Source organism: Labeo rohita, chromosome 3 (assembly GCF_022985175.1).
Source record: "Labeo rohita strain BAU-BD-2019 chromosome 3, IGBB_LRoh.1.0, whole genome shotgun sequence".
NCBI classification, from domain to species: Eukaryota; Metazoa; Chordata; class Actinopteri; order Cypriniformes; family Cyprinidae; genus Labeo; species Labeo rohita.
In genome coordinates, this window is record NC_066871.1 from 7,480,804 (window position 1) to 7,505,261 (window position 24,458).

The window sequence follows — 24,458 nt, forward strand, 5'->3', positions numbered from 1 at the left end:
TCCAAACATCCTCATACCACATATCGTGTCGTACGCTGCTTCTGCGCATGCGCAACCATGCCACATGGTTAGCAGTAAGTTTTACGGTTTTCAAGATGGGTGCTGGTTAATAAGACATGTGAGATATTTTACCTAAGACATTCGTGTTAAAGTCAAGCCAAGTTCAGGTTTCCGCTTTCGGCTTGGATAAGTTGTCCTGTCCTTAAAAAAAATGGGGAAAACAAAGGTATGTGTTTAACTTACACCCAGAGTTAACGGCAGACTATGAAGCACAGCTAGTCCGCGTGTCTTTTTCTTTGCAAAAGTAGTAGATTTCGTTGTTTAAAATGAGATTTGGTAACGCGTATCTGTGTAAATATTTAAATATGTCAGTGTTCTGGCGCATGACAGAATATGTATTAGATCGTTTGAGCTTTAGTGACGATAACGTTACACATTTATGATCAAATGAATTCGATGAGATTTTTTTTTTTACTTTTCTATTTTTATCTCATATTCTAAGAACCAAAAGAAAGCCCGGGAGGCTACCAGTCGTGTGGCCGAGGAGACCTACTCAACTGTACCGCACACTTTCGTGTTTCATCGTGGACAGATCGGCAAAAATGTTGGTCAGCTGGTGTTAGACATGAGACGAGTCATGGAGCCGTTCACTGGCAGATCTTTAAAGGTGCACCTCACGATTACTGCTGCTCAACTCTGCGCTTATTTCAAGTCTTGTGTTCACTCAAATCGTTGTCATGTTTTTCAGGTGCGGAAGAAAAACGTCTTGAAAGATTTTGTTACAGTGGCCGGGCCATTAGGAGTCACGCACTTCTCAATATTCACCAAAACAGACAATACTATAAACATGGTGAGTATACAGCTGAGGTCAAAAGTTTACATGCATCTTGCAGAATCTGCAAAATGTTAATTATTTGACCAAAATAAGAGGGATCATACAGAATGCATGTTATTTTTTTTTTATTTAGCACTGACCTAAGATATTTAAAATATGGACGTTTACACATGGTCCACTAGAGAAATTAACAGTTGAATTTATAAAAAAAATTACTCTGTTTGAAAGTTTACATTCACTTGATTCTTAATACTGTGTTACTTGAATGATCCACAGCTGTCTTTTTTTGTTTAGTGATAGCTAAACTGCCTGTTGTTCTTCAGGAAAAAAATCCTTTAGGTCCAACAAATTCTTTGGTTTTTCAGCATTTTTGTGTATTTGAACCCTTTCCAGCAATGACTGTATGATTTTGAGACCCATCTTTGCAAACTGAGGATGACTGAGGGACTCATATGCAACTGTTACAGAAGATTCAAATGCTCACTGATGCTCCAGAAGGAAAAACAATGCATTAACAGCCAGGGGGTGAAAACTTTTTGAATTTGAAGTTCTGGGTAAATTTAACTTATTTTGTCTTCTAGGAAACTCCTGTAGCTTCTGAATGGCAGTACTAAAAATATATGATATTTAGGAAGAAAAAAAAAAAAAAAAAAGTACACACCTTCATTCTGTTCAAAAGTTTTCACCCCTGGCTCTTAATGCATCGTTTTTCCTCCTTAAGCATCATTGAGCATTTGAACCTTCTGTAATAGTCCCTCAGTTGTCCTCATTGTGAAAAGATGGATCTCAACATCATACAGTCATTGTTGGAAAGGGTTTAAATACACAAAAATGCTGAAAAACCAAAGAATTTGTTGGACCTGTTCAGGACAAACAAGGAACTCATGAATCAAGTGTGTGTAAATGTTTGAACAGGGTAATTTTTTATAAATTCAACTATTGCTTGATTCAACTTGTGCACTGTATGTACATGTCTTTTATGTCTATAGCCATTCCATCTGTCTTCAAATATATTCATTACTCTTTCTTTCTTCACAGAGGCTTGCACGTCTACCCAAAGGTCCAATGTTATATTTCCGTGTTGCGAAGGTATATGACTGTGCTACGTTTGACCTGTATTTAATCTGATTTCTCATATCCGAAGGCACAAATGATGACATTTTTAGTATTTTGACTGTGGAGTGATGTCTTTTCAAAGTAAACGCACTGATGTGTCCAGTCTCACATTGATTATTATATGAACCTTCTTGTAATATGTTCTAAAAGTAAACCATCTCTTTATTCCAGTACACCCTCATCAAAGATGTAGTTTCATCTTTAAGGAGGCACAGGATGCACGAACAGCAGTTTTCCCATCATCCTTTGCTAGTGTTGAATAATTTTGGCATTGAGGGCATGCACATCAAGCTGATGGCCACCATGTTCCAGAACATGTTCCCTTCGATCAATGTACACAAGGTAATTCACTTGCACATGCACAGGACTGTAAAATGTTTCTCCGCATGTGATGCAAGTATAGTCTTCTGAGATCTGTGATGTGTACATCCAGCTGATGATGTTGTTATTCTCTTGGTGAGAAGATATGAAGGTTCATGCATGTTTTAATCATTTAAAACTCTTGTTTTTCAGCTCAACCTTAACAGCGTAAAAAGATGCGTGCTGATAAATTATGATCCTGTGTCCCAGGAGGTGGAGTTTCGTCATTAGTAAGTAGCTTGGGTTTGTTTTCAAGTCTGTCATTTAAAGATGCATATGATGCAACTTTCAAACATGACTTTCCTGTGATTGTTTATCAAAGTAAACGCACTGATGCATCCTCAAATGCATTGCTCTTTTATAAGGTTTCTTACAGTATCCGCTAACCCTCTCCATGTCCTCCTGCAGTAGCTTGAAGGTGGTGCCCGTGGGCATGAGTCGAGGGGTGAAGAAGCTCATGCAAGAGAAGTTTCCCAACATGAACAAGCTGGAGGACATCAGTGAGCTCCTCATGAAGTTAGTCCCCCACGAGATGGAGATCACTCACATATTTGATGCATATGATGAAATGTATTACGATTGATGGAACAGTGATGTTTCAAAGTAAACGCGCTGATGCACCAGCTTCATGCTTGTGTTTGTAATGTACATAAGTGATGTTACAAGTCACACTTTGCACTTTCTGCAGAGGTGTCAACCTTTCAGAGAGCGAGGCAGAGCAGGATGGGGACCACAACATCACAGAGTTGCCTCAGGTGTACTCGGGTCGTGGAAACATGGCCTCGCAGCAGAGCGCAGTTCGGCTAACGGAGGTGAGGAAACCTTATCAAGCTGGGCTTTTTTTAAACTCAGCTGTTCTCAATAAAAAATCTGTCATGAATGACTCACCCCCATGTCGTTCCAAAAATGTAAGACCTTCATTTATCTTCAGAACACAAATTAAGATATTTTGATGAAATCCGAGAGCTTTCTGACCTTGCATAGACTACCAAAAAGGTTAAAATAGTTCATATGACATCAGTGATTTATCTTTTTATGAAGCTACGAGAATACTTTTTGTGCGTGAAGAAAACAATTTTTGAAAACAGCTTTATTCAACAATTTCTTCTGTTCTGTCTCACATGGACTATTATATCAATGTCCTTACTTCCTTTCTGGACCTTGAACGTGGTAATTATACCGCTGTCTATGCAAGGTCAGAAAGCGCATTTGAAATGACATGAGGGTGAGTAACTAATGACAGAATTTTCATTTTTGGGTGAACTATCCCTTTAACCGTTTTTGTCTACTGAAACATGATGGGTGTCTGTTCTGCTTCAGATTGGCCCCAGAATGACTCTGCAGCTGGTGAAGATATTAGAAGGCATGGGGGAAGGAAAAGTGCTTTATCATTCCTTCAGTAAGTACAGCTTTGTGTAAGAGACCGTTTAGACACCCAACCTAGTTATTATTGAGCGTGTCATTAAGCTAGTCCAAAATGTACTCTGTCTGCAGTCTCGAAAACAGAGGATGAACTTCAGGAGATCCTGAAAAGGAAAGAGGCCCGTCTGAAGGAGAAGGAAGAACGGAAGAGAAAGCAAGAACAGAACATTGCCCTTAAAGAAAAACGAGATCAGAACAAGTGAGTAGATCTGCTGCTCTGGTGGTGATTATAGGAGAAGTCCACTTCCAAAACAAAGATTCACATATAATGTACTCACCCCCTTGTCATCCAAGATGTTTTTTCTTTCTTATTTCAGTTGTGAAGAAATTGTTTTTTAAGGAAAACATTTCAGGATATAATGGACTGATATGGTGCCCCGATTTTGAACTTCCAAAATGCAGTTTAAATGCGGCTTCAAACGATCCCAAATGTGGTTGTAAACGATCCCAGCCAAAAAAGAAGAGTCTTATCTAGTAAAATGATTGGTTATTTTTATAAAAATAATACAATTTATATACTTTTTAATGTCAAACGCTCGTTTTGTCTTGCTCTGCTTGGACTGTTTTTGTTCCGGTTCATGACAGTTAGGGTATGTCGAAAAACTCTCATCTCTTGTTCTCCCTCAATTTCAAAATTGTCCTATATCTCCGTTTTACCTTTTTTGTTAAGGGTGTTTGATCTTCTTTGCATGTTCACTTTGCAAAGGCTGGGTTAGTACTTCTGCAGCAATGTAGGATGATTTTGAAATGATTTTTGAAGTTGAGGGAGAAAATATGATCAGAGTTTTTCGACATACCCTAACTGTCTTGAGCCAGAATACACAGAGTTCAATGAGAGCAAAGCAACACAAGCGTTTGAGAATAGAAAGTATATAAATTGTATTATTTTTATGAAAATAACCAATCGTTTCGCTAGATAAGACCCTTCCTTGTCTTGGATCATTTACAACTGCATTTGGGATCGTTTCAAGCCACATTTAAACTGCATTTTGGAAGTGCAAAATTGGGGCACCATATCAGTCCATTATATAGAGAAAAAGCCTGAAATGTTTCCTCAAGAAACAATTTCTTTACGACTGAAGAAAGAAAGACATGATCATCTTGGATCACAAGGGGGTGAGTACATTATGTGTGACTCTTTGTTTTGAAAGTGAACTTCTCCTTTAAGAGCTGGATGTGGTAAAATCACACATGGGTTAACCGTGGAAGGGTTTTCGTTTCCACAAAAGTGCAGCATTTGGTTTCAGTCTTTTGAGGTATTCTGTATTTTTGATAAATGGTTGTTTTCCATTATCTCAAAAAATCATCTTCAATAAAAGCTTTAAAGGGATAGTTCACCCAAAAATAATTCTGTCATTGATTAGTCACCCTCATGTTGTACCAAACCAGTAAGACCTTCCTTCATCTTCGTGACACAAATTAAGATATTTTTGATAAAATCCAAGAGCTTTCTGACCCTGCATTAATGGCAATGCAAACACCACGTTCAAGGCCTAAAAAGGTATTAAGGACATCAATAAAATACTCCATGTGATGTAAGTGCAGGGCTTATACAAGGTGCTTGATGTACTTGAATTTGACTGTTTGACTAATTTAAGCTGGATTTGCTCTGACCGATTTGTGACTTAAGTCATTCATTTTAAGCGATTCACTACCAAAAGCCAGATTAAATTAATTGTTTGTAATGATTTTAAAAAGCACGTAGTGCTGAGTGAAACAGAGCGTTTTGAAACGCCGAATCAGTTAAACCAATGCGTCGGAAAATGATTCACTGTTTCGAAGCACTCCAGTCGGATCGTGTATTGCAAATCATTTGTTTCAGATCGAGACTTCAAATCAAATACCGCGAATTTGATTTAGACTTATCCCGACGTATCCCGTATCATTTGAATTAGATTGAAACGGGTCCGTAAATAATTTTGCGACTTGAATGATTAAAATCAAATGATCCATGATTCATGATTTGAAGTCCAGATCTTAGTCAAATGATTTTTAGAATTTTAAAATAGCAGACCGTGTTTGATAAGCGAGATCTCTGATTGAAGTCCTTGAAAATCAAAAAAGTAGTGCTGGAAAAATCCTTGAAAGTTCTAGAATTTCATTTTACAGTATCTATATGAACCCTGTCAGTGGTTCAACCGATATTTTACAAAGCTGGTAGTTGCGTTGCCGTCTATGTAGGGTCAGAAAGCTCTCAGATTTCATCAAAAATATCTTGTTTTGAAGATGAATGAAGGTCTTTTGGGTTTGGAATGACATGAAGGCGAGTAATTATTGACAATTTTTTGTATTTTTGGATGAACTATCCCTTTAAAACATTCTAAACAAAATAAAATGTACATTGTGTTTATGTTTTTAGTTTTTCTTGCCCAAAAAAAAAGATGACACTACTGTAGCAATGCACTCAAAGCATCTTTTTAAATTTAATTTGCATTGTATTTGGTCCTAAAATGTTTTAATTTCTTAAAGGAAAAGGAGCTTGGAAGGCATCAAGAGAAAGCGGCAAGAAGGGCAGGAATCAGATGATGAGGTGGAGGATCCTGGAAAACAGGAGGACCAGGCTCCAGCGGAGGAGTCTGAGGACGAAGCAGAATATTACAGACAAGCTGTGGGGGAGGAACCAGATGAAGGTATAATGTTTAACCAAATTATTAAAATTTTACTGTTGCAAGTTGCACTGGTTCTAATTTGTTCTTTAACTCCACAGACATGTTTCCTGGTGCAAAAAGGAAGCGTGCTCCTGGAAAGTCTCCAATGCCCTTTAAAAAGAAGAAGCTGTCACAGGGGAAAGGCCCTCCTCATGACAAAAGGAGTTTTAAGTCGTCTGACAGGGGTGATAAAGATGGCAGAAAGCGGTTTGGGGATAGAAAACCGCTAGAGGGAAGAAACAGGTTTAGGAAGAGCGAAGGAGGCAAAAAATTTGGTCAAAAAGGCGGTAGATTTGCAGGGCAGAAAAAAAGAGATGCCGGTAAGAAGTTTGGTGGACAGAAAACGTTTAAAGGACGTGCCGGTATGAAACAACAAAAAAGTTCTGGAGGAAAAAGGGACTTCAAACACAAGAAAGGAAAAAGCTGAAGGAACTGAAAGCGAGGTTGGACGCATCTAAAATTGCTTAACCACAAGATGGGACTGTTGCTTCACTTATGCGTCATGTAATATATGACTGATGTATCATCACAACTCAAAATCATCAGCAGATCAATGTTGCTTTATGTCAGACTTGTGTCTTGTATAAATGTTCATAGATTTGGATACATTTACAAATAAATCTTTTCAAACCATCAAGCGGCTTGTTGCAATCATCTAGATGCTTTCAATGTCACGTGTGCTTGCCTGTGTGATTTCACTCAGCGGTCTGTTTTTCGAAAAAGTGCCCTTCTTGCACGAGACAGGAAGTTTGGTAGCATTTCATGGGTGACTGTCGGAGTATTTAGTCAAGCAGACGTACTTGGTAAGTTTCATCAACTTGTTTAATTATTATTTGGGACTTTTTTTTTTTAATTTAAATGTGGAGAGTGAAAGTTTATGAACTCAATACAAAAAAACATGGTTTGTTGTGGTTCTCATGTATGAGAAAATGCTGAGAATAGGTATGTCAAGGTGTGCTAACATAGTACTAAATATATCCTTTAAGTAAAATGTACTGTAATATTTAACTGTACTTGATGTGAATTTATTTGGTGAAATTAAGGTATTTGAAAGCTTGTTTTTTATAATAAAAAACTAGTAATGTTTCAAATGTGATGACAGATTGCTTTTAAAATTGCTGCAAATTAAGAAGCTCATTAACTTGTAGCTTGAAATAAAGAACATAAATAGCATTTGCAAAAAATAAACGGCAAATGCATTTTCCACCTCAATGCCTTTAACGTTCTTGGACTCTTGGAAGACTATAAATAATTTGTTTTACATGGCACGGGTCGCATTACATTACTTTCTGTTTCTATTCATAAAACGTTTAAACAATGCAGGTGCGATTTCCTGTAGGCAGAACTGAAAGACGATTGTGCTCTGTAAAACCTCTGAATTGTGTGCCAGTTGAGCAGAAGACCGTATTTTCTTGGTAACACTTTACAATAAGGTTCAGTGGTTAGCTAGATTAGTTCATATGAACTAAGAATGAACAATACTTAGCATTTAATAATCTTAGTTAATGTTAATTTCAGCATTTATGCTGAATGCATTTAAAATCACAAATTAATGCACTGTGAGCTAAGGTGAACAAACAATGAACGACTGTTTTCTTATGAATGAAGATTAATAAATAGTGTAGGCTAGAGTGGGGGAAAACCCCCACTCTACTGTTTTTCCCAAAATAAAGACAAGATGAAATCAAGATACATTTTTATTGTAACTATGGACTATGTTGAAAAGAGTGATGTAGAAGTTTTCACCATGAAGTTTACACTGATGATGTACCTGAGAGAAAATGGATTTCATAGTAAATCTAATAGTTATCTAATTTTCAGCAGTAAGAAAAAAAGTGTTTTAACGCTTGTTTTGTAGAACATCACAGTTAAATATGATATGAGAACAGTAGAGCCTGTAGATAGGGAGTATCTCGGCTTCGTCCGAAAGCCTAGTCAGCTGACTTGCTGCCTCGCTGCCTTATCAGGCAGTGGCTTTGAAGGCTGTGAAGTCAACTCTAAAAACAGTTTCGGACAGACCTTAGAGGCAGCAGAACGTGACGCCATTGCTAGGTTACCTAACGGTTAAGTTGTAGATTTTGTAGAAAAACCATCTTATACAGTTATATATACAGTGCCCTCCTCTAATATTGGCACCCTTGGTAAATATGAGCAAAGACAGCTATGAAAATAAATCTGCTTTGTTTATCTTTATGATCTTACATTCAAAAAATTCAAAAAATGCTAACCTTTCATTGAAGTAAAACAATTAAAAGTGGAGGGAAACTTACGTTATGAAATAAATGTTTTTCTCATATGCATGTTGGGCACAATTATTGGCATCCTTAGAAATTATAATGAGTAAAATATCTCTGAAGTATATTCCCATTCATATTTGCATTTATTTAGCACACTAGAATGACTAGGAGTAAGATATTGTCTAGCCATGACTTCCTGTTTCACAGGATTATAAATATGAGGAGCACACAAGGCCAAATTCCCTTAATCATCCATCACAAGGAATAAAACCAAATAATATAGTTCTGATGTGCAGAGCTTCACAAAATAGAAAGTGGCTGTAAGAAAAGAGCTAAGGTATTGAAAATCCCAATTTCCATCATTAGGACAATAATTAAGAATTCAAATTAAACTAAAGATGTTACAAATCTGCCTGGAAAAGGATGTGTGTCTATATTGTCCTAATGCATGGTGAGGAGGAGAGTTTAAGTGTCCAAAGACTCTCCAAGGATCACAGCAGGAGAATTGCAGAGATAAGTTGAGTCTTGGGGTCAAAAGAATGAAAAAAAATTCAAACAGCCCCTACATCACCACATGTTGTCCAGGAGGGTTTTAAGAAAAATCCTCCTTGCTCATCCAAAAACAAACTCCAGCATATTCAGTTGTCAGACACAACTTGAATTTCAAACAGGACTGGCTTCTGTGGTCAGTTGAAACTAAAAAAAAAGAGCTTTCTGGCAGCAAACACTCAAGATAGGTTTCGTACAAAAAGGACCCCATGCCCACGGTTAAATATACTGCTGGATCTTTAATGTTGTGGGCTTATTTTCCTGCCAGAGGTCCTGGACATCTTGTTCAGATACATGGCATCATGGATTCTAGCAAATACCAACAGATAAAAAATGTAAAGCTGACTGCATCTGTTAGAAGTTCTATAATGAGCTGTGGTTGGATCTTCCATCAGGACAGTGATCCAAATCAAACATCAAAATCAACACAAAAATGTGTCACTAAGCATAAAATGAAGCTTCTGCCATGGCTGTCCCAAGTTGCCTGACCTGAACCCTACAGAAAATACGTGAGGTGAACTGAAGAGAAGAAGCACCAGCATGGAGCTGGGAAACTAAAGGATCTGAAGAGTTTCTGTATGAAGGAATGGTCTCTGATCTCTTGTCAGGTGTTCTCCAAACTCTTTCGGCATTAAAGGAGAAAACTCAGAGCTGTCATCCTGAATAAAGGACGTTGCACTAATTGGGTGCCAATAATTGTGGTCAACATGAACTACAGAAAAACATTTATTTCATAATGAGATTTTCCCCCTGCTTTCCATGGTTTTACTTAAATGATAGGTTAGAATATTGTGAATTTTTTCAATGAAATATTAAAAAGATAAACAATGCAGATTTATTCTCACAGCCACCTTTGCTCATATTTACCAAGGGTGCCAATATTAGTGGAGGGCACTGTAAATGCTTTAATAATACATAAAGACCTCAGTGTCATTACCCACCAAAGGTCTGTGCGTCAGAAGATAATATTTCATTGTTTTTAGTGGCTTTTTCATTATTATTGGTAGTATATTGTAAATATTATTCTTATTCACTACTCATTTGAACCCTTTTAACATTTTATTAATTACTATTATTACAAACAATATTATGTATTATGCTTTTTACACTATTACGATTCATAAAGAATATCATGGTCAAAATCTTATCTATTATATAAAGTAACAAGTCTAATTTCACCAGAATATCTTTATTTATATAGCCTATTTGACACACACGCACAGGATTGTGGGAAATCGAAGGCAGCGAAGGATACGGCTGCGTCCGAAAGCTCTAAAATGCTGCCTTCGGAGGCAGCATTCCAAGGCAGGAAGGCATCAAGGCACGTCCGAATTCTAATTCTGCTTCACTTCCTGTCTCCGGAGGTTCCTTCTTCTGATGGAATTTTGAAGGCAGCATAGATGTATCCTTCGCTGCCTTCGATTTCCCACAATCCTGTGCGTGTGCGTCATATAGGCTTTATAAATAAAGATATTCTGGTGAAATTAGACTTGTTACTTTATATAATAGATGAGATCTTGACCATGATATACTTTATGAATCGTAATAGTGTAAAAAGCATGATAAATAATATTGTTTGTAATAATAGTATTTAAAAAAAATGTTAAAAGGTTTCAAATGAGTAGTGAATAAGAATAATATTATAAATAATAATAATATAGTTTTTTAAGCAAAAAGTAGCTGCCATTCTCAGTCGTCTTCTCCGACACGCAGACCTTCGGTGGGCAATGACATTGAGGTCTTCATGTATTAATAAAGCATTTATACATAACTATATAAGATGGTTTTTTCTACAAAATCTACAACTTAACCGGTAGGTAACCTAGTAACGGCTTCACTTTCTGCTGCCTCTGAAGTCTGTCCGAAACTCTTTCTAGAGTTGCCTTCGCAGCCTTCGAGGCAGCAAGTCAGCTGACTAGGCTTTCGGACGCAGCCGCAGAGAGAATATTGGCAGCCACGCCATCGTATTCAAAAGTTTCCGTTTTGGTCCGTTTACACTGAAGCACAGTCCCGGAGTTTTCAAACCAAAACAGGGTCTGCAGCGTTTTCAAAAGTCTCCGTTTTCAAGGGTTGAAAACGCCGGAGTAGTGTAAACGACTGGCGTAACCGTAACAAAAGTTACGCATTTTAAAATGAAAACTAGTGTAATGGCAGCTTTAGTGTGAACCTTTTTCCACTGTAAGGACACTTTTGTGGAATGACAAAGTTCCATGGATATTGAAGGCTCTTAAAAGATTAGTTTACTTCTGGAATAAAAAAATCCTGATAATTTACTCTCCTCCAAGTCAACTAAGATGTTCATGTCTTTCTTTTTTCAGTCGAAAAGAAATGTAGGTTTTTGAGGAAAAAATTCCAGGATTTTTCTCCATATAGTGGACTGGGGATCAACATGATGAAGGTCCAAACTGCAGTTTTTATGCAGTTTAAAGTGCTCCTATTATGCCATTTTAAAGGTTGCTAATATTGTTTTAATAGACTCCCAAAAGTTTGTTCCCAGGTTTACATGTATGCAAGGTCAAAAAACACTTTAGTTTTCTCCAAAAATAGATTTAATTTTTACCCCATTTCTAAATGATTCGTAAACGACTTGTGTGAAGCTCTAAACCCCTCCTTTCCGTGAGCCCTCACTGCTGTGACCGGTCAGATGGCGCAGTCCTTCAACAAGAGTAAAATCTTTCTGTGCCACAGGCATACAGTGGGTACGGAAAGTATTCAGATCCCCTTAAATTTTTCACTCTTTGTTATATTGCAGCCATTTGCTAAAATCATTTAAGTTCATTTTTTTCTCATTAATGTACACACAGCACCCCATATTGACAGAAAAACACACAATTGTTGACATTTTTGCAGATTTATTAAAAAAGAAAAACCGAAATATCACATGGTCCTAAGTATTCAGACCCTTTGCTGTGACACCCATATATTTAACTCAGGTGCTGTCCATTTCTTCTGATCATCCTTGAGACGGTTCTACACCTTCATTTGAGTCCAGCTGTGTTTGATTATACTGATTGGACTTGATTAGGAAAGCCACACACCTGTCTATATAAGACCTTACAGCTCACAGTGCATGTCAGAGCAAATGAGAATCATGAGGTCAAAGGAACTGCCTGAAGAGCTCAGGGACAGAATTGTGGCAAGGCACAGATCTGGCCAAGGTTACAAAAACATTTCTGCTGCACTTAAGGTTCCTAAGAGCACAGTGGCCTCCATAATCCTTAAATGAAAGACGTTTGGGACGACCAGAACCCTTTCTAGAGCTGGCCGTCCGGCCAAACTGAGCTATCGGGGGAGAAGAGCCTTGGTGAGAGAGGTAAAGAAGAACCCAAAGATCACTGTGGCTGAGCTCCAGAGATGCAGTCGGGGGATGGGAGAAAGTCGTAGAAAGTCAACCATCACTGCAGCCCTCCACCAGTCGGGGCTTTATGGCGGAGTGGCCCGACGGAAGCCTCTCCTCAGTGCAAGACACAGGAAAGCCCGCATGGAGTTTGCTAAAAAACACCTGAAGGACTCCAAGATGGTGAGAAATAAGATTCTCTGGTCTGATGAGACCAAGATAGAACTTTTTGGCCTTAATTCTAAGCGGTATGTGTGGAGAAAACCAGGCACTGCTCATCACCTGTCCAATACAGTCCCAACAGTGAAGCATGGTGGTGGCAGCATCATGCTGTGGGGGTGTTTTTCAGCTGCAGGGACAGGACAACTGGTTGCAATCGAGGGAAAGATGAATGCGGCCAAGTACAGGGATATCCTGGACGAAAACCTTCTCCAGAGTGCTCAGGACCTCAGACTGGGCCGAAGGTTTACCTTCCAACAAGACAATGACCCTAAGCACACAGCTAAAATAAGGAAGGAGTGGCTTCACAACAACTCCGTGACTGTTCTTGAATGGCCCAGCCAGAGCCCTGACTTAAACCCAATTGAGCATCTCTGGAGAGACCTAAAAATGGCTGTCCACCAACGTTTACCATCCAACCTGACAGAACTGGAGAGGATCTGCAAGGAGGAATGGCAGAGGATCCCCAAATCCAGGTGTGAATGAGTCTTTCCCAAAAAGACTCATGGCTGTATTAGATCAAAAGGGTGCTTCTACTAAATAATGAGCAAAGGGTCTGAATACTTAGGACCATGTGATATTTCAGTTTTTCTTTTTTAATAAATCTGCAAAAATGTCAACAATTCTGTGTTTTTCTGTCAATATGGGGTGCTGTGTGTACATTAATGAACAAAAAAAATTAACTGATGATTTTAAAATGATTTTAGCAAATGGCTGCAATATAACAAAGAGTGAAAAATTTAAGGGGGTCTGAATACTTTCCGTACTTGCCACTCCACATGTCACCGTTAAATACGCATGGCACTCGACTCTGCACGGCCATACGCCATACACATTCGTCAATGTTCTATGATTGGTTGTTAATAATCTGTTCATTGATTGGTTAAAGCCGACGCGGCTACCGCTGCCGCTCACAAGAAGATAAATTATTTTTATCTTTGGCGGCGCCTTTAGCGAGATTTAGCCGGTTAGCAAGACATGTGCAGGGTTGTTACACAACATAACATACACAACTACGTATTTTGAACGATCGCTAGAAAATACAATCTTTGTAGATTCATCATCTTTTGGAAGTGAATATAAAACAATTTTACACACAGCGTAGGATACAGCGTCTTCTGTATAATGTACGTGTAAATTTCCATGTGACGTAAACCACATGGAAATTTTACTGTTTTGGGCGGGTAAGTCGTTCGCGACGTAGAACGTGGGCGGACATTATGCAAATGTGTTACTTCGTGACGTGTGGCCGTAACAGAAAAAGATTCAAATTCCTGACGACTCGTTCAGGCAAATGTGAGCCGACTCTTTTTTTTTTTTAAGAGAATAACTTTATTTATCGTGCACTGTCGGCTTCACAACTTTGCAGATAGTTTATGTTCACATACAGCTACATGACACACTACTTGAAAGATCATATTTGAAAAGGCATAACAGGAGCACTTTAAAGAGTTCTACACAATCCCAGCCTAGAAATAAGGGTCTTATCTAGCGAAATGATAAAAAGTATATACTTTTTAAGCACAGATGCTTGTCTTGCACATCATTGTTTTACCTTTTTTGTAACGGATGTACGACTTTCTTTGCACGTTCGCTTTGTAAACACTGGGTCGGTACTTCTGCCTACGTCACATGTGTGTGATAACGTAATGCGTAAAGTCGAGCTAGTGGAAGACAAGCATTTGTGGTTAAATAATTTTTTTTTCACTAGATAAAACCCTTATCCCTCAACTGTGATTGTGTAGAGCCATTTGAAACTGCAATTTTGACCACTGTCCACTATATGGAGAAAAATCCTGGAATGTTTTCCTCAAAAACCTTAATTTCTTTCTCCACTGAAGAAAGAAAGACATGAACATCTTGGATGACATGGGGGTGAGTAAATTATTCTGGAAGTGACCTAATACTTTAATGGAACCCAATAAAGTGTAAAAGAGTTGTATTAACTGCATAAGTTGTGCAGTTTACCGAACCACAAAACAATATCAAACTGTATGTTTCTGTAAGAAGCTTCTCAACATCTGTAGCAGTATTACACAAGATGCCAAGATGAGAAGCCTGTGATAAGCAGCAATGTGGTTGTGGGTTATTGTGTTTCAGATTGCCAAACCATTATGACCGATTGAAGAGTAACGCTACCAACACTGTTTTTATTTTTCAGGGGTCGGAGACCACGCTACACAATGTGCGACAACATTACAGGCTATGAGTTTCAAATCAAGCTCCTTCCCCCAATGTATAGCATTGAGATGTGTGTGGCTCTTGTAGGGAATATATTTGCCCTGTGGCTCCTGGTGACCAGAGAGAGGCAGAACTGGCACACCGGAGTAGTGTTCTCCTGTAACCTGGCCATCTGTGACATTCTTTATGTCCTGACCTTGCCTTTGCTCATCATTTATTATGCCCGTGAGAAGCGTTGGCCCTTTGGAGATGCAGGATGCAAAATCGAACGCTTCCTCTTCAACTGCAACCTCTATGGCAGCATTTACTTCATCATGTGCATCAGCGTCAACAGATACATTGCTATAGTTTTCCCATTCTTCACCCGGAGCTACGTGCGCCCTAGACATGCAAAGATCGCAAGCGTGCTGACATGGTTCATAGTGATCATCGCTTCATCGCCAGTCCTCAAATTTGCTGGAACCGAAGTTAAAAAAAACACTCTTTGTACCTCATGTCATAATGAAACCCAGACAAAATCCCATTTTAAGTACACCCTATTTCTTGCAGTTGTAGGATGCATGATTCCTTTGTTAGTTACCTTTGCGTCATATTTTGGTGTGATTTGGACCGTTCTGAGAAATAAAAACATAACCACGCTAGAAAAGAGGAAGGTAGCTCTGATGGTCTCTCTGGTCTGCATCCTTTACGCCACGTCATTTGTGCCCTACCATTTACTGCAGACGTACAATAATTATCTGAAGTCGATTAAGACTGTGAACTGCAGGGTGTATAATTCTTATCAAGTGTCAAAAGGCCTGGCCATTCTGAATATGTGCTTGCATCCGCTTCTATACATGGCTGTGTTTGACAGCATACGAACAGTTTGCTGTGGAAAGAGTTCAGATGACGAACCTTGATACAGTATCTTGGGCAAAACCTCACACTGTGGCTTCCTGGATGTAAATTAAGTGCAGTGTTTTTGTTGATGCTTTTACTCTGCTTCTGCACATCTGCAAGCAACAAACCAACTAAAAAAATTATTATCTTTGTGTCATTTCTGTGTTCAAAAGCAAGCAAGAACATATCTGACAGTACAAACTGACTATTAAAATGTGTGTAATGTATTTGAAGCTGCAAAAAAGCCAATGACAGATATTTAAGATAAGACTGGCTCTGTTTTTTTTTTTAAGTTAATTTATTTAATTAAGTACATATTTTTCCAAAATGGTGGTTTTGGGGTACATTGGTCTCCAAAATGATTTCAGACCTTTGTGATATAAAATATTACTTTTATTGTACGTCATAGCTGGTATTTCTTAAGGATTGTTCAAAGACAATCCTTAAGACAACAAGACAGCTAAAAGGAAGACAGAAATAATCTACAGAACTGAGACCTAAATTCCTGATTAAATAACATTAGTGCGATAAAGGCGTAATGCATAACTAAAGTAAAGTCAAGTTTGTTACTGATTTCCCAATAGATATTGGTTAAAAAAGCAGCTTCAGAGAAATCATGCCATCTAAAGCTCAGACAAGCGCCTGCTCAGGCAAGATAAGTAAATATGTGACCTTGGACCACAAAACCAGTCATAAGGGACAAAATTTTGACATTGAAGTTTATACAAAATCTGAAAGATGAAAGTTAAATAAGCTTTCCATTGATGTATGGTTTGTTAGGATAGCACAATATTTGGCTGAGATCCAACTATTTGAAAATCTGTATATCTGCAATAAAGCGAAATTTATACCACTATAGAAAAGTTTTCAGAGTCCTTGACTTGCAAATATGAAATTCACGAAATCTCCACTGGAGAAAGAAATGCATTTACAGATTATATAATCAGGTAGGCTAGTAGCATATCTGATTTCGTTTTGAATAGGCAAGCTTTCTTTAGATTTATTTCTTATGTATGTAAGGCACCCAAATTTTAAGTTTGTTTCATTATCAAAAAAAAAATGCAAGTAATCGCGCAGGCGCCTCCCTGTCATGCTTGAGCATTAATTCGTTTCCGAACAAACATTTGAATATGGATAATAGCTTAGAGCACATTTATATTAGGTTAACACTAGAGTGTGGGATCCGCATTAAAATAAATAAAACAGATGTAGTTATAACCTGCAAATTGAAGGCTGTATAATAACGGGATGATGTCGATGCCGCTCCAATTTGTTGTTGTTGTTGAAACTTGTTTCAATGACTCTCATAAACCCGTTTTAATAAATCGCTAATGCATTAAATAATAAAGATATCAAACAGGATAAGTTACTGAATATTGTACACATATAAATATTTATAAAACGATAGACTGCGAATAAGATTACAGTTTCACATTTTGCAACTGCATCTGCGATTAGTTTTAACATGCAGTGATACAAAATAACACCAAACAAGATTTGTAATGAAGAAAAAATATTTAGACAAACAAGAATGAATGATGTTACTCCACAGCACATCTCTTGCGCGTTGCAGCAGCACGTAAATCTTGCTCTCTACATGAATGCAGCACACAGCGACACAAGTTTTGTGTAAAACATAAGATAAGATAAGATTTAATATGAAGCGTCCGTAACGGTCACGTCCGTAACGCATTATATGATTGATAAGAGCAAAGAATAGAGATGAGCTGTCCCAGCAAGCAATTTTTGGTCTAAAAAATGTATATTAGCCGTTGAAACACAGCCTAGACGTCTAGGCTAAAATAAGGTTGTCATTGGGCTGTCAGTGAAAATTTAATAGACGTCTAAACATAGCCCTAGAATAGACTATACATACATATATATATATATATATATATATATATATATATATATATATATATAACCAAACACCTTGTAAACGCTGCTGACTTTGCTTACATGATGAAATATCATATATCTCACAAGTATTTTGCCACAAAATGCCATGTAACTAAATTCAAGATTATTTGGTCTAGAAGTGGGTTACAAATAGCCGGACTATATCGGGTCTAGTTAAACTAGACGTTGAAATGACGACTATTGCTTGCTGGGGTTGGTCATAATTAGCATGGCCATAAGTTGGCTTTGTACAGAAAGTTTAAAGTTAATTGCATTAATAATTACTGTATGATATAAACTTAATCTTTAAAATGTTACGGACGTGACACAGCGCTGAAGCGTCTAGACATCATAAATCAAGCCCTTATAAATCCGAAAATCATCGCTGTTTAGACAAAGTGAGTTTATTTACTTTTCAGACAGGCCTCCATCTTTCTACAAAATACTTACTGTTGACATCAATTAAATAATGGGCAGTCTTTGCTCTCTCATTTGAAAACATGAAATACCATCGAATAAAAATTTAATTTTACTTTTAGGCGCACCCTTATATGTGGTGGATGAACATAGCGATTTCCTTCAAATTTCTATTAAAGCACATCAGTACAGTAAAAACACAGACCTAAATGCACAAGTTAAACAGGGTTTTATTCTTTTGGTAAAAAAATATTTTTTGATGGTAAGGCTGACATTTGCGTGGAATTGCCGATTATTAAAATCAAGAGTTGTGCTTGTTAACATTAATGCACTGTGAATAAACATGAGCAAACCATGAATGACTGCATTGTCATTAACATTAACAAAGACTGATAAATACTGTAATAAATGTATTTTTCAGTGTTTGTTCATGTTAGTTAATAGATGAACTAACATTAACTAATAGAACCTTATTGTAAAGTGTTACCGACTAACTAAACTAAAATGTTTTTATGATATGTCAGTACGTAAGTACATTAAATAGTTAATCTTTGTAACAATAGTCAAGGCCAAAACAGTGCAACAGTGATCAGTGCAACGGAAAAACACAATGCATTCATACAGATAACCTCAAAATCGTGGTTTGCATTTCATGGAAGAAGCTGTGGTTACTTTGACATTTTTATGGGTTCATTGTGAGAGCATTTTTCATGTTCGTTACAGATCTAGAATGTACTCTAGACTTACTAGTTTTACCTCCATCGTGTTTCACAAGTCAATACTAGCTAATTTCACCACGCTTTTCCCTCATTTCCCTCACGGCTGACCTCACTGTAGTCCTCCGCGTACACAGAGGGCGCTATAGCGCAGCGTGTCCTCTCACCAACCCCAACCCCGGGAAACGCTTCCTCTCGAGGCTCAAGACAAGCCGTAAAGATGCCGTCGATCGAATTCGACGAGTAAGTTGTTGATATTAATGAAAACATATAGTTTATTTACGCTTGTTCCAACTAAATAGGCATCTAATATCTTGTGTTTTCAACAGCTCAAAGCCTAGCTGGGCCGATCAGGTGGAGGAAGAGGGAGATGAAGGTACGAGGCCGCAACACGGCCTCACGCACGTGTTTAAACGCTCTTTAATGAAACTACACTCATTATATAAAGCGATACGAAAATATACTTAACAGACATAAAAATACTCTACCTTTAGTGGAAGTTGCGGTTAGTGAGTCGGGTGTCAGCCTGACAGAAAAAGGCAGCCGATGCTTTGTGCTGTGGCTACTGTTATATTTTGTACTATGTGCAATATTGTATACTATATATACACGTACTGTATTATATTACTTTTTAATGCTATACTACACCCAGCTGTAATATATTACACATCGTGTTGTTATACTTTGATATATTGCATCTTACTGTGTTGTGTAGTGTATATACTGTCATGATAAATTGTACCATATTGTCAGTAGTGTCAACATTTACACAAATAGAGTACAAAAGAATGCTTTTTTGTGTTGTTGAAAAGGCTAAAATAACTAACACACAGCAACTGTGTGTATATGTTTTAACAATAACATTTTAACGTTTTGTGATAAAGAAAGGAGTATGTTTGCTTTACTTGGTTACAATATATTTCTTAACTATTCATTTGTATATGTGACAACAGTAAACATACTAATATTCCAACGAGTCAGACAGTTAATGTGATGTCATAACATTTACATTTTACAGGAGTTAGAAAAATGTTATTTTATTTTTTATTTAGGTGTATTTTAAATACATGCATACTGTGACTGCCATATAAACTAATCATAGTTAATCATTTATAATAATTTATGTATTTACAATTTTCTTCAACAGGTTCACTCCCTTCACCAAAAGAGACAGTCAAAGGTAACATCAAAACTGTCACAGAATACAAAATTGATGAAGATGGCCAGAAGTGTAAGGTCAGCAGAGTTCTTCTTAATATTATACAGTACTTGTCAAAAGGTTTTGGAAGAATCGTGTTTCATATTTGTCCTTTGCTTCTTTATGGTCAGATTGTTAGGACGTTCAAAATTGAGACACGGAAGGCCTCCAAAGCAGTTGCCAGAAGAAAGGCAAGTCTTATTTGTCTTTATTGTATTGATTTCTCCACTACACATTGTTTATGAGGCACTGATTGTTATATTTAATCCAACAGAACTGGAAAAAATTTGGCAACTCGGAATATGATCAGCCAGGTCCCAATGTTGCCACCACTACAGTGAGCGATGACGTCTTCATGACCTTCATCTCCAGTAAAGAGGTATGATTGTGATAAACTGATTAAGTTTTTGCACCGATCCATATTTAAGGAATAGTTTACCTAAAAAATGTTAATTTGCTGAAAATGTACTCATCCTCAGATCATCCGAGATGTAGATGACTTGGTTTCTTCATCAGAACAGATTTGGAGAAATTTAGTATTATTACATAACTTGCTCACCAATGGATCTTCTGCAGTGAATGGGTGCCGTCAGAATGAGAGTCCAAAGAAGTATTAAGTGTTTGGTTTGTGAAGCGAAAAAACTGCATGTTTGTAATGAATCCAAAAGTAAGATATATTTAATTTAAAACTGTTGCTTCTGGCTAAAATATGAATCATCTATCAATAATATTGCTGTCTCCAATGGAAAAGTTATCTAATCTGAATCAGAAGAGAAATATGCACAGCTTAAGCACTGTTTACAAACCAAAACAGTTCTAAAAAAAAAAAAAGTGGATTTTGATGTGAGAGGTCAACATGATGAACTAGAGCAGGGGTGGCGAACTCCGGTCCTGGAGAGCCGCAGCCCCGCAGAGTTCAGCTCCAACCCTAATTAAAACTCACCTGCCTGTTGCTTTCTAATGACCCTTCAGACCTTAATTAGCTTGTTCAGGTGCGTTTGATTAGGGTTGAAGCAAAACTATGCAGGGCTGCGGCTCTCCAGGACCGACGTTCTCCACCCCTGAACTAGAGGAAGAGTTATTATGGATTATAGACTCATATTTTGGCTAGAAGTGATGTTTTTAAAAATAAAAAGCCTTAACGATGGATTTGTTTCTTACAAACACATAGCTTTCCGCTTTACAAAACATTTATTGATTGATTGGAGTTATGTGGATTACTTGTGATGTTTTTATCAGCTGTTTGGACTCCCATTCTGACGGCACCCATTCACTAAAAAGGATTATTTGGTGACCAAGTGACGTAATGCTAAATTTCACCAACTCTGTTCCGATAAAATAACAAATTCATTTACATTTTGAATGGCCTGAAGGTAAGTATGTTTTCAACTATTTTTTTCAGTGTAGCTAATGAAGTATTTTAGCTGTTTAGTTCTGACTTGCTACTTCAGTCTTAAGTGTTTCACTTCCCTGTTGTACCGATGCCAACTTGAAGTGAATTCCCCTGCCTGTTTTACAGGACTTGAATGCACAAGACCAAGATGAAGATCCCATGAACAAGCTAAAAGGACAGAAGATTGTGTCCTGCCGTATCTGTAAAGGAGATCACTGGACCACTCGCTGTCCGTACAAGGACACGCTTGGTCCTATGCAGAAGGAGCTAGCTGAGCAGTTGGGTCTGTCCACCGGAGAAAAAGAGAAGGCAGCAGGTACGAAACCTTCATGTTGTCCCGTTAAGCGTAAATGTTTTTTTTGTTTTATCTTAATAATTTTACTTTAATTTCTAGAGCCTGAGCCTGCCCAGCCAGTCCAAAGCAAGACAGGGAAGTATGTTCCCCCCAGCTTGCGGGACGGTGGTACGCGCAGAGGAGAGTCCATGCAACCCAACCGCAGAGGTGTGTATTTGACGTCCAGATCTCAAACACTGTTCTCAAACAAAACAGCATTATGCTAATGTGTTGATATTTTCTCTGCAGCTGATGATAATGCTACAATCCGTGTGACCAACTTGTCCGAGGACACCAGAGAGACAGATCTGCAGGAGCTTTTCAGGCCTTTTGGCTCCATCTCTAGGATCTACCTGGCTAAGGACAAGAACACGGGCCAGTCTAAGGTGAGAGATGTGAAACACGACCGAAAAAGGATTCATGATCAAATGACAAATAAAGCAAAGAGAAGTTCAAGTTGACTCATCTGTTCAGTTTAAGAACAAAGCAGGAACATTTGCATAATGGTTGCCCTAAAAATAAACTCTTGTTTTAATAAAATGACATCATGAACAGTTCGAGTTATGATCTGTTCTTTTGAGAACATTAATATGACTTCTTTCTCCATTACTCCAGGGCTTTGCCTTCATCAGCTTCCACCGCCGCGAGGACGCTGCCAGAGCCATCGCTGGTGTGTCTGGCTTCGGATATGATCATCTTATTCTCAACGTGGAATGGGCCAAGTGAGTCCTCCTGAAACTTAAATCTAAAACCAGCAACAGTCGTGTTTTCTCTGATCTAATCGTGTTTTTCTTTGACTTTCCAGACCCTCCAACAACTGAGAGAGTTCCATAAATATTCCAGGAGGTCTAGATGTGTTCTCCCAATTGTATAAGGCAGTGATCCAAATAAATGCAAATGATAAAACACCCAGTTGTCTAATGTGTCTCGCTCTATGGTTTTGTTTTTTAATCTGTCTTTAATTAGATTGTTTTCTAAGTACTTGCATATAAGCTTTCCAGGAAAACGGCAAGCAACTCTTAAGCTTACCAGTGTTTTACTTCGAAATAATGGGGAACTAATGATTAATCTTGAGGGAAATAAAGCAGATACGCCTTTGCTAAATGTTCTTCGTGTAAATACAAATATGGTGTCCTGTAAATGCATTATGCTAAGCAGAAGCTATTTTTATGCATGTGCAAGATTTACGATTCATTAACTGCTATCCACCTTACTCTTCAATGCAGAAGTAAGCCTATGGGGGAGACTTCCGGTTCGTTGGCCACTGTAGGGAAATAACAAGAAGAATAACGATGTGCAGTGAACAGTAAAACTTTGTGCTACAAACCAGCGTGTTCATAATTAAGATGGTACATTAAAATGATATAGTAAGACACCCCAGTTTGCAATATCAAGCAGCAAAATGGCTGGATGCAGATGATAATTCAGTTTTCAGCCTATAAATTTTACAAATGGCCACAGCCACCAATGGAGAAATAACAAACCAGAACATTCCAGCGCGAGTCAGTTTTTGACGTTGAAGAGTGTGAGGTAACGTTAAGGGTTTTACGTTAAAATGACAGAGAAATATCCAGTTTCTCAAACTGACATTTTTTTTTTTTACACACATTGCATGTTCATTAATAATTTGTTTTCATCAGTGTATCAGCATTTTCGATAAGCAGTTATCCCAGAATGTAATTTGAACACCAAGTTTTACGGGTCATTCTATGGAAATGTCCATATTTCTGTCCCTAGCCTTTACAGAAATATTATGCTTGAAGAACACTTTAGTGTTACGATTTCTTTATATTTTAAAATGAAACAGTGTTATATATATATATACACACATTTGTTATTATTTTTTAAATTAATTAGATTTCTAAGCACCACAAAACCGCTCATCCCCACAGCCAAAAATATATAAATGAGGGAAAGTGTTTCATTTTGAGGTCAAAAAACAGGTTTTTCTACCATTTAAAATGCTGGATAAATATTATAAAATATTTAATAATGTTATATAATAAGAACGTATTTGATGATTTCATATGAAGCTCTTAGTTGAAGTCGGTGTGACCTACTTTGTTAGGGAATTGTAAAAAAACTAAAATACCAATGGATTAAACTACTGAACTTAGTGAGTATACCATGACTGACAACATGAGGTTTGATACCTTGCAGCAGCAATTTTGTAAAATGCATTTTTCAGGAAAATTGTCACTGGTGTTACTTTCCTTATGGGTAACACCAACAAAGATCAGTATATCAGGTCTTATGCATGTCACTGTTTTTCCTTTCACATTAAACGACTAAAAGAAACATCTTATTTCTTGCATTTTCATTATGTTGCAGTAACAGACGACATTTGCTTAAAAAAAAAAACAAAAAAAAAAAAAATGGACATTTCTGTAGAATGACCCTTACATCTGAAAAGGGTTCTTTACCAGCTCAAGATACTTAACTGAAGAACCCATGCAAGTGCTGCAAACTCAATCACACATACCCTCTCGCCTACATGTCTGTTAGGCTGCTGTGTGTTACTTCCTTTCCATTACACAGTAACAAGACAGCTCAAATTGCAGTAATTGACAGCATGCCACTAAAGTTAAAAATATTCCTCCCCAAACATTTCCACATTTAGTAACCAATCTCAGCCTACACTGCAAAGTTCAAGGAGGTGAACTCAAATCATCTGCACTGAGTCAGCATCACTTGTGGTCATACTTACACTTGCACATT

At 37.6% G+C, this 24,458-nt stretch overlaps 3 protein-coding genes across 3 annotated transcripts; all 3 read left to right on the plus strand.

Moving 5' to 3' along the window:
- The first annotated feature begins 44 nt into the window (after positions 1–44).
- On the plus strand, positions 45–7,018 carry ppan (peter pan homolog). Its single transcript, XM_051106879.1, has 12 exons — positions 45–226; positions 503–667; positions 749–850; positions 1,874–1,924; positions 2,123–2,293; positions 2,465–2,541; positions 2,720–2,827; positions 3,000–3,123; positions 3,632–3,710; positions 3,806–3,932; positions 6,203–6,363; positions 6,441–7,018. The coding sequence occupies exons 1-12, from the start codon at positions 212–214 to the stop codon at positions 6,806–6,808; spliced, it is 1,548 nt and encodes a 515-aa protein (XP_050962836.1). The 5' UTR covers positions 45–211; the 3' UTR covers positions 6,809–7,018.
- Positions 7,019–7,043: 25 nt separating this feature from the next.
- Positions 7,044–17,654, plus strand: p2ry11 (purinergic receptor P2Y11). The gene is made up of 2 exons (XM_051106882.1): positions 7,044–7,184; positions 14,885–17,654. The coding sequence occupies exon 2, from the start codon at positions 14,907–14,909 to the stop codon at positions 15,801–15,803; it is 897 nt and encodes a 298-aa protein (XP_050962839.1). The 5' UTR covers positions 7,044–7,184; positions 14,885–14,906; the 3' UTR covers positions 15,804–17,654.
- A 1,258-nt stretch (positions 17,655–18,912) lies between these two features.
- On the plus strand, positions 18,913–22,648 carry eif3g (eukaryotic translation initiation factor 3, subunit G). Its single transcript, XM_051106883.1, has 10 exons — positions 18,913–19,058; positions 19,145–19,191; positions 19,963–20,051; positions 20,145–20,204; positions 20,288–20,392; positions 21,533–21,722; positions 21,801–21,908; positions 21,990–22,126; positions 22,356–22,462; positions 22,546–22,648. The coding sequence occupies exons 1-10, from the start codon at positions 19,036–19,038 to the stop codon at positions 22,559–22,561; spliced, it is 882 nt and encodes a 293-aa protein (XP_050962840.1). The 5' UTR covers positions 18,913–19,035; the 3' UTR covers positions 22,562–22,648.
- The last annotated feature ends 1,810 nt before the right edge of the window (positions 22,649–24,458 follow it).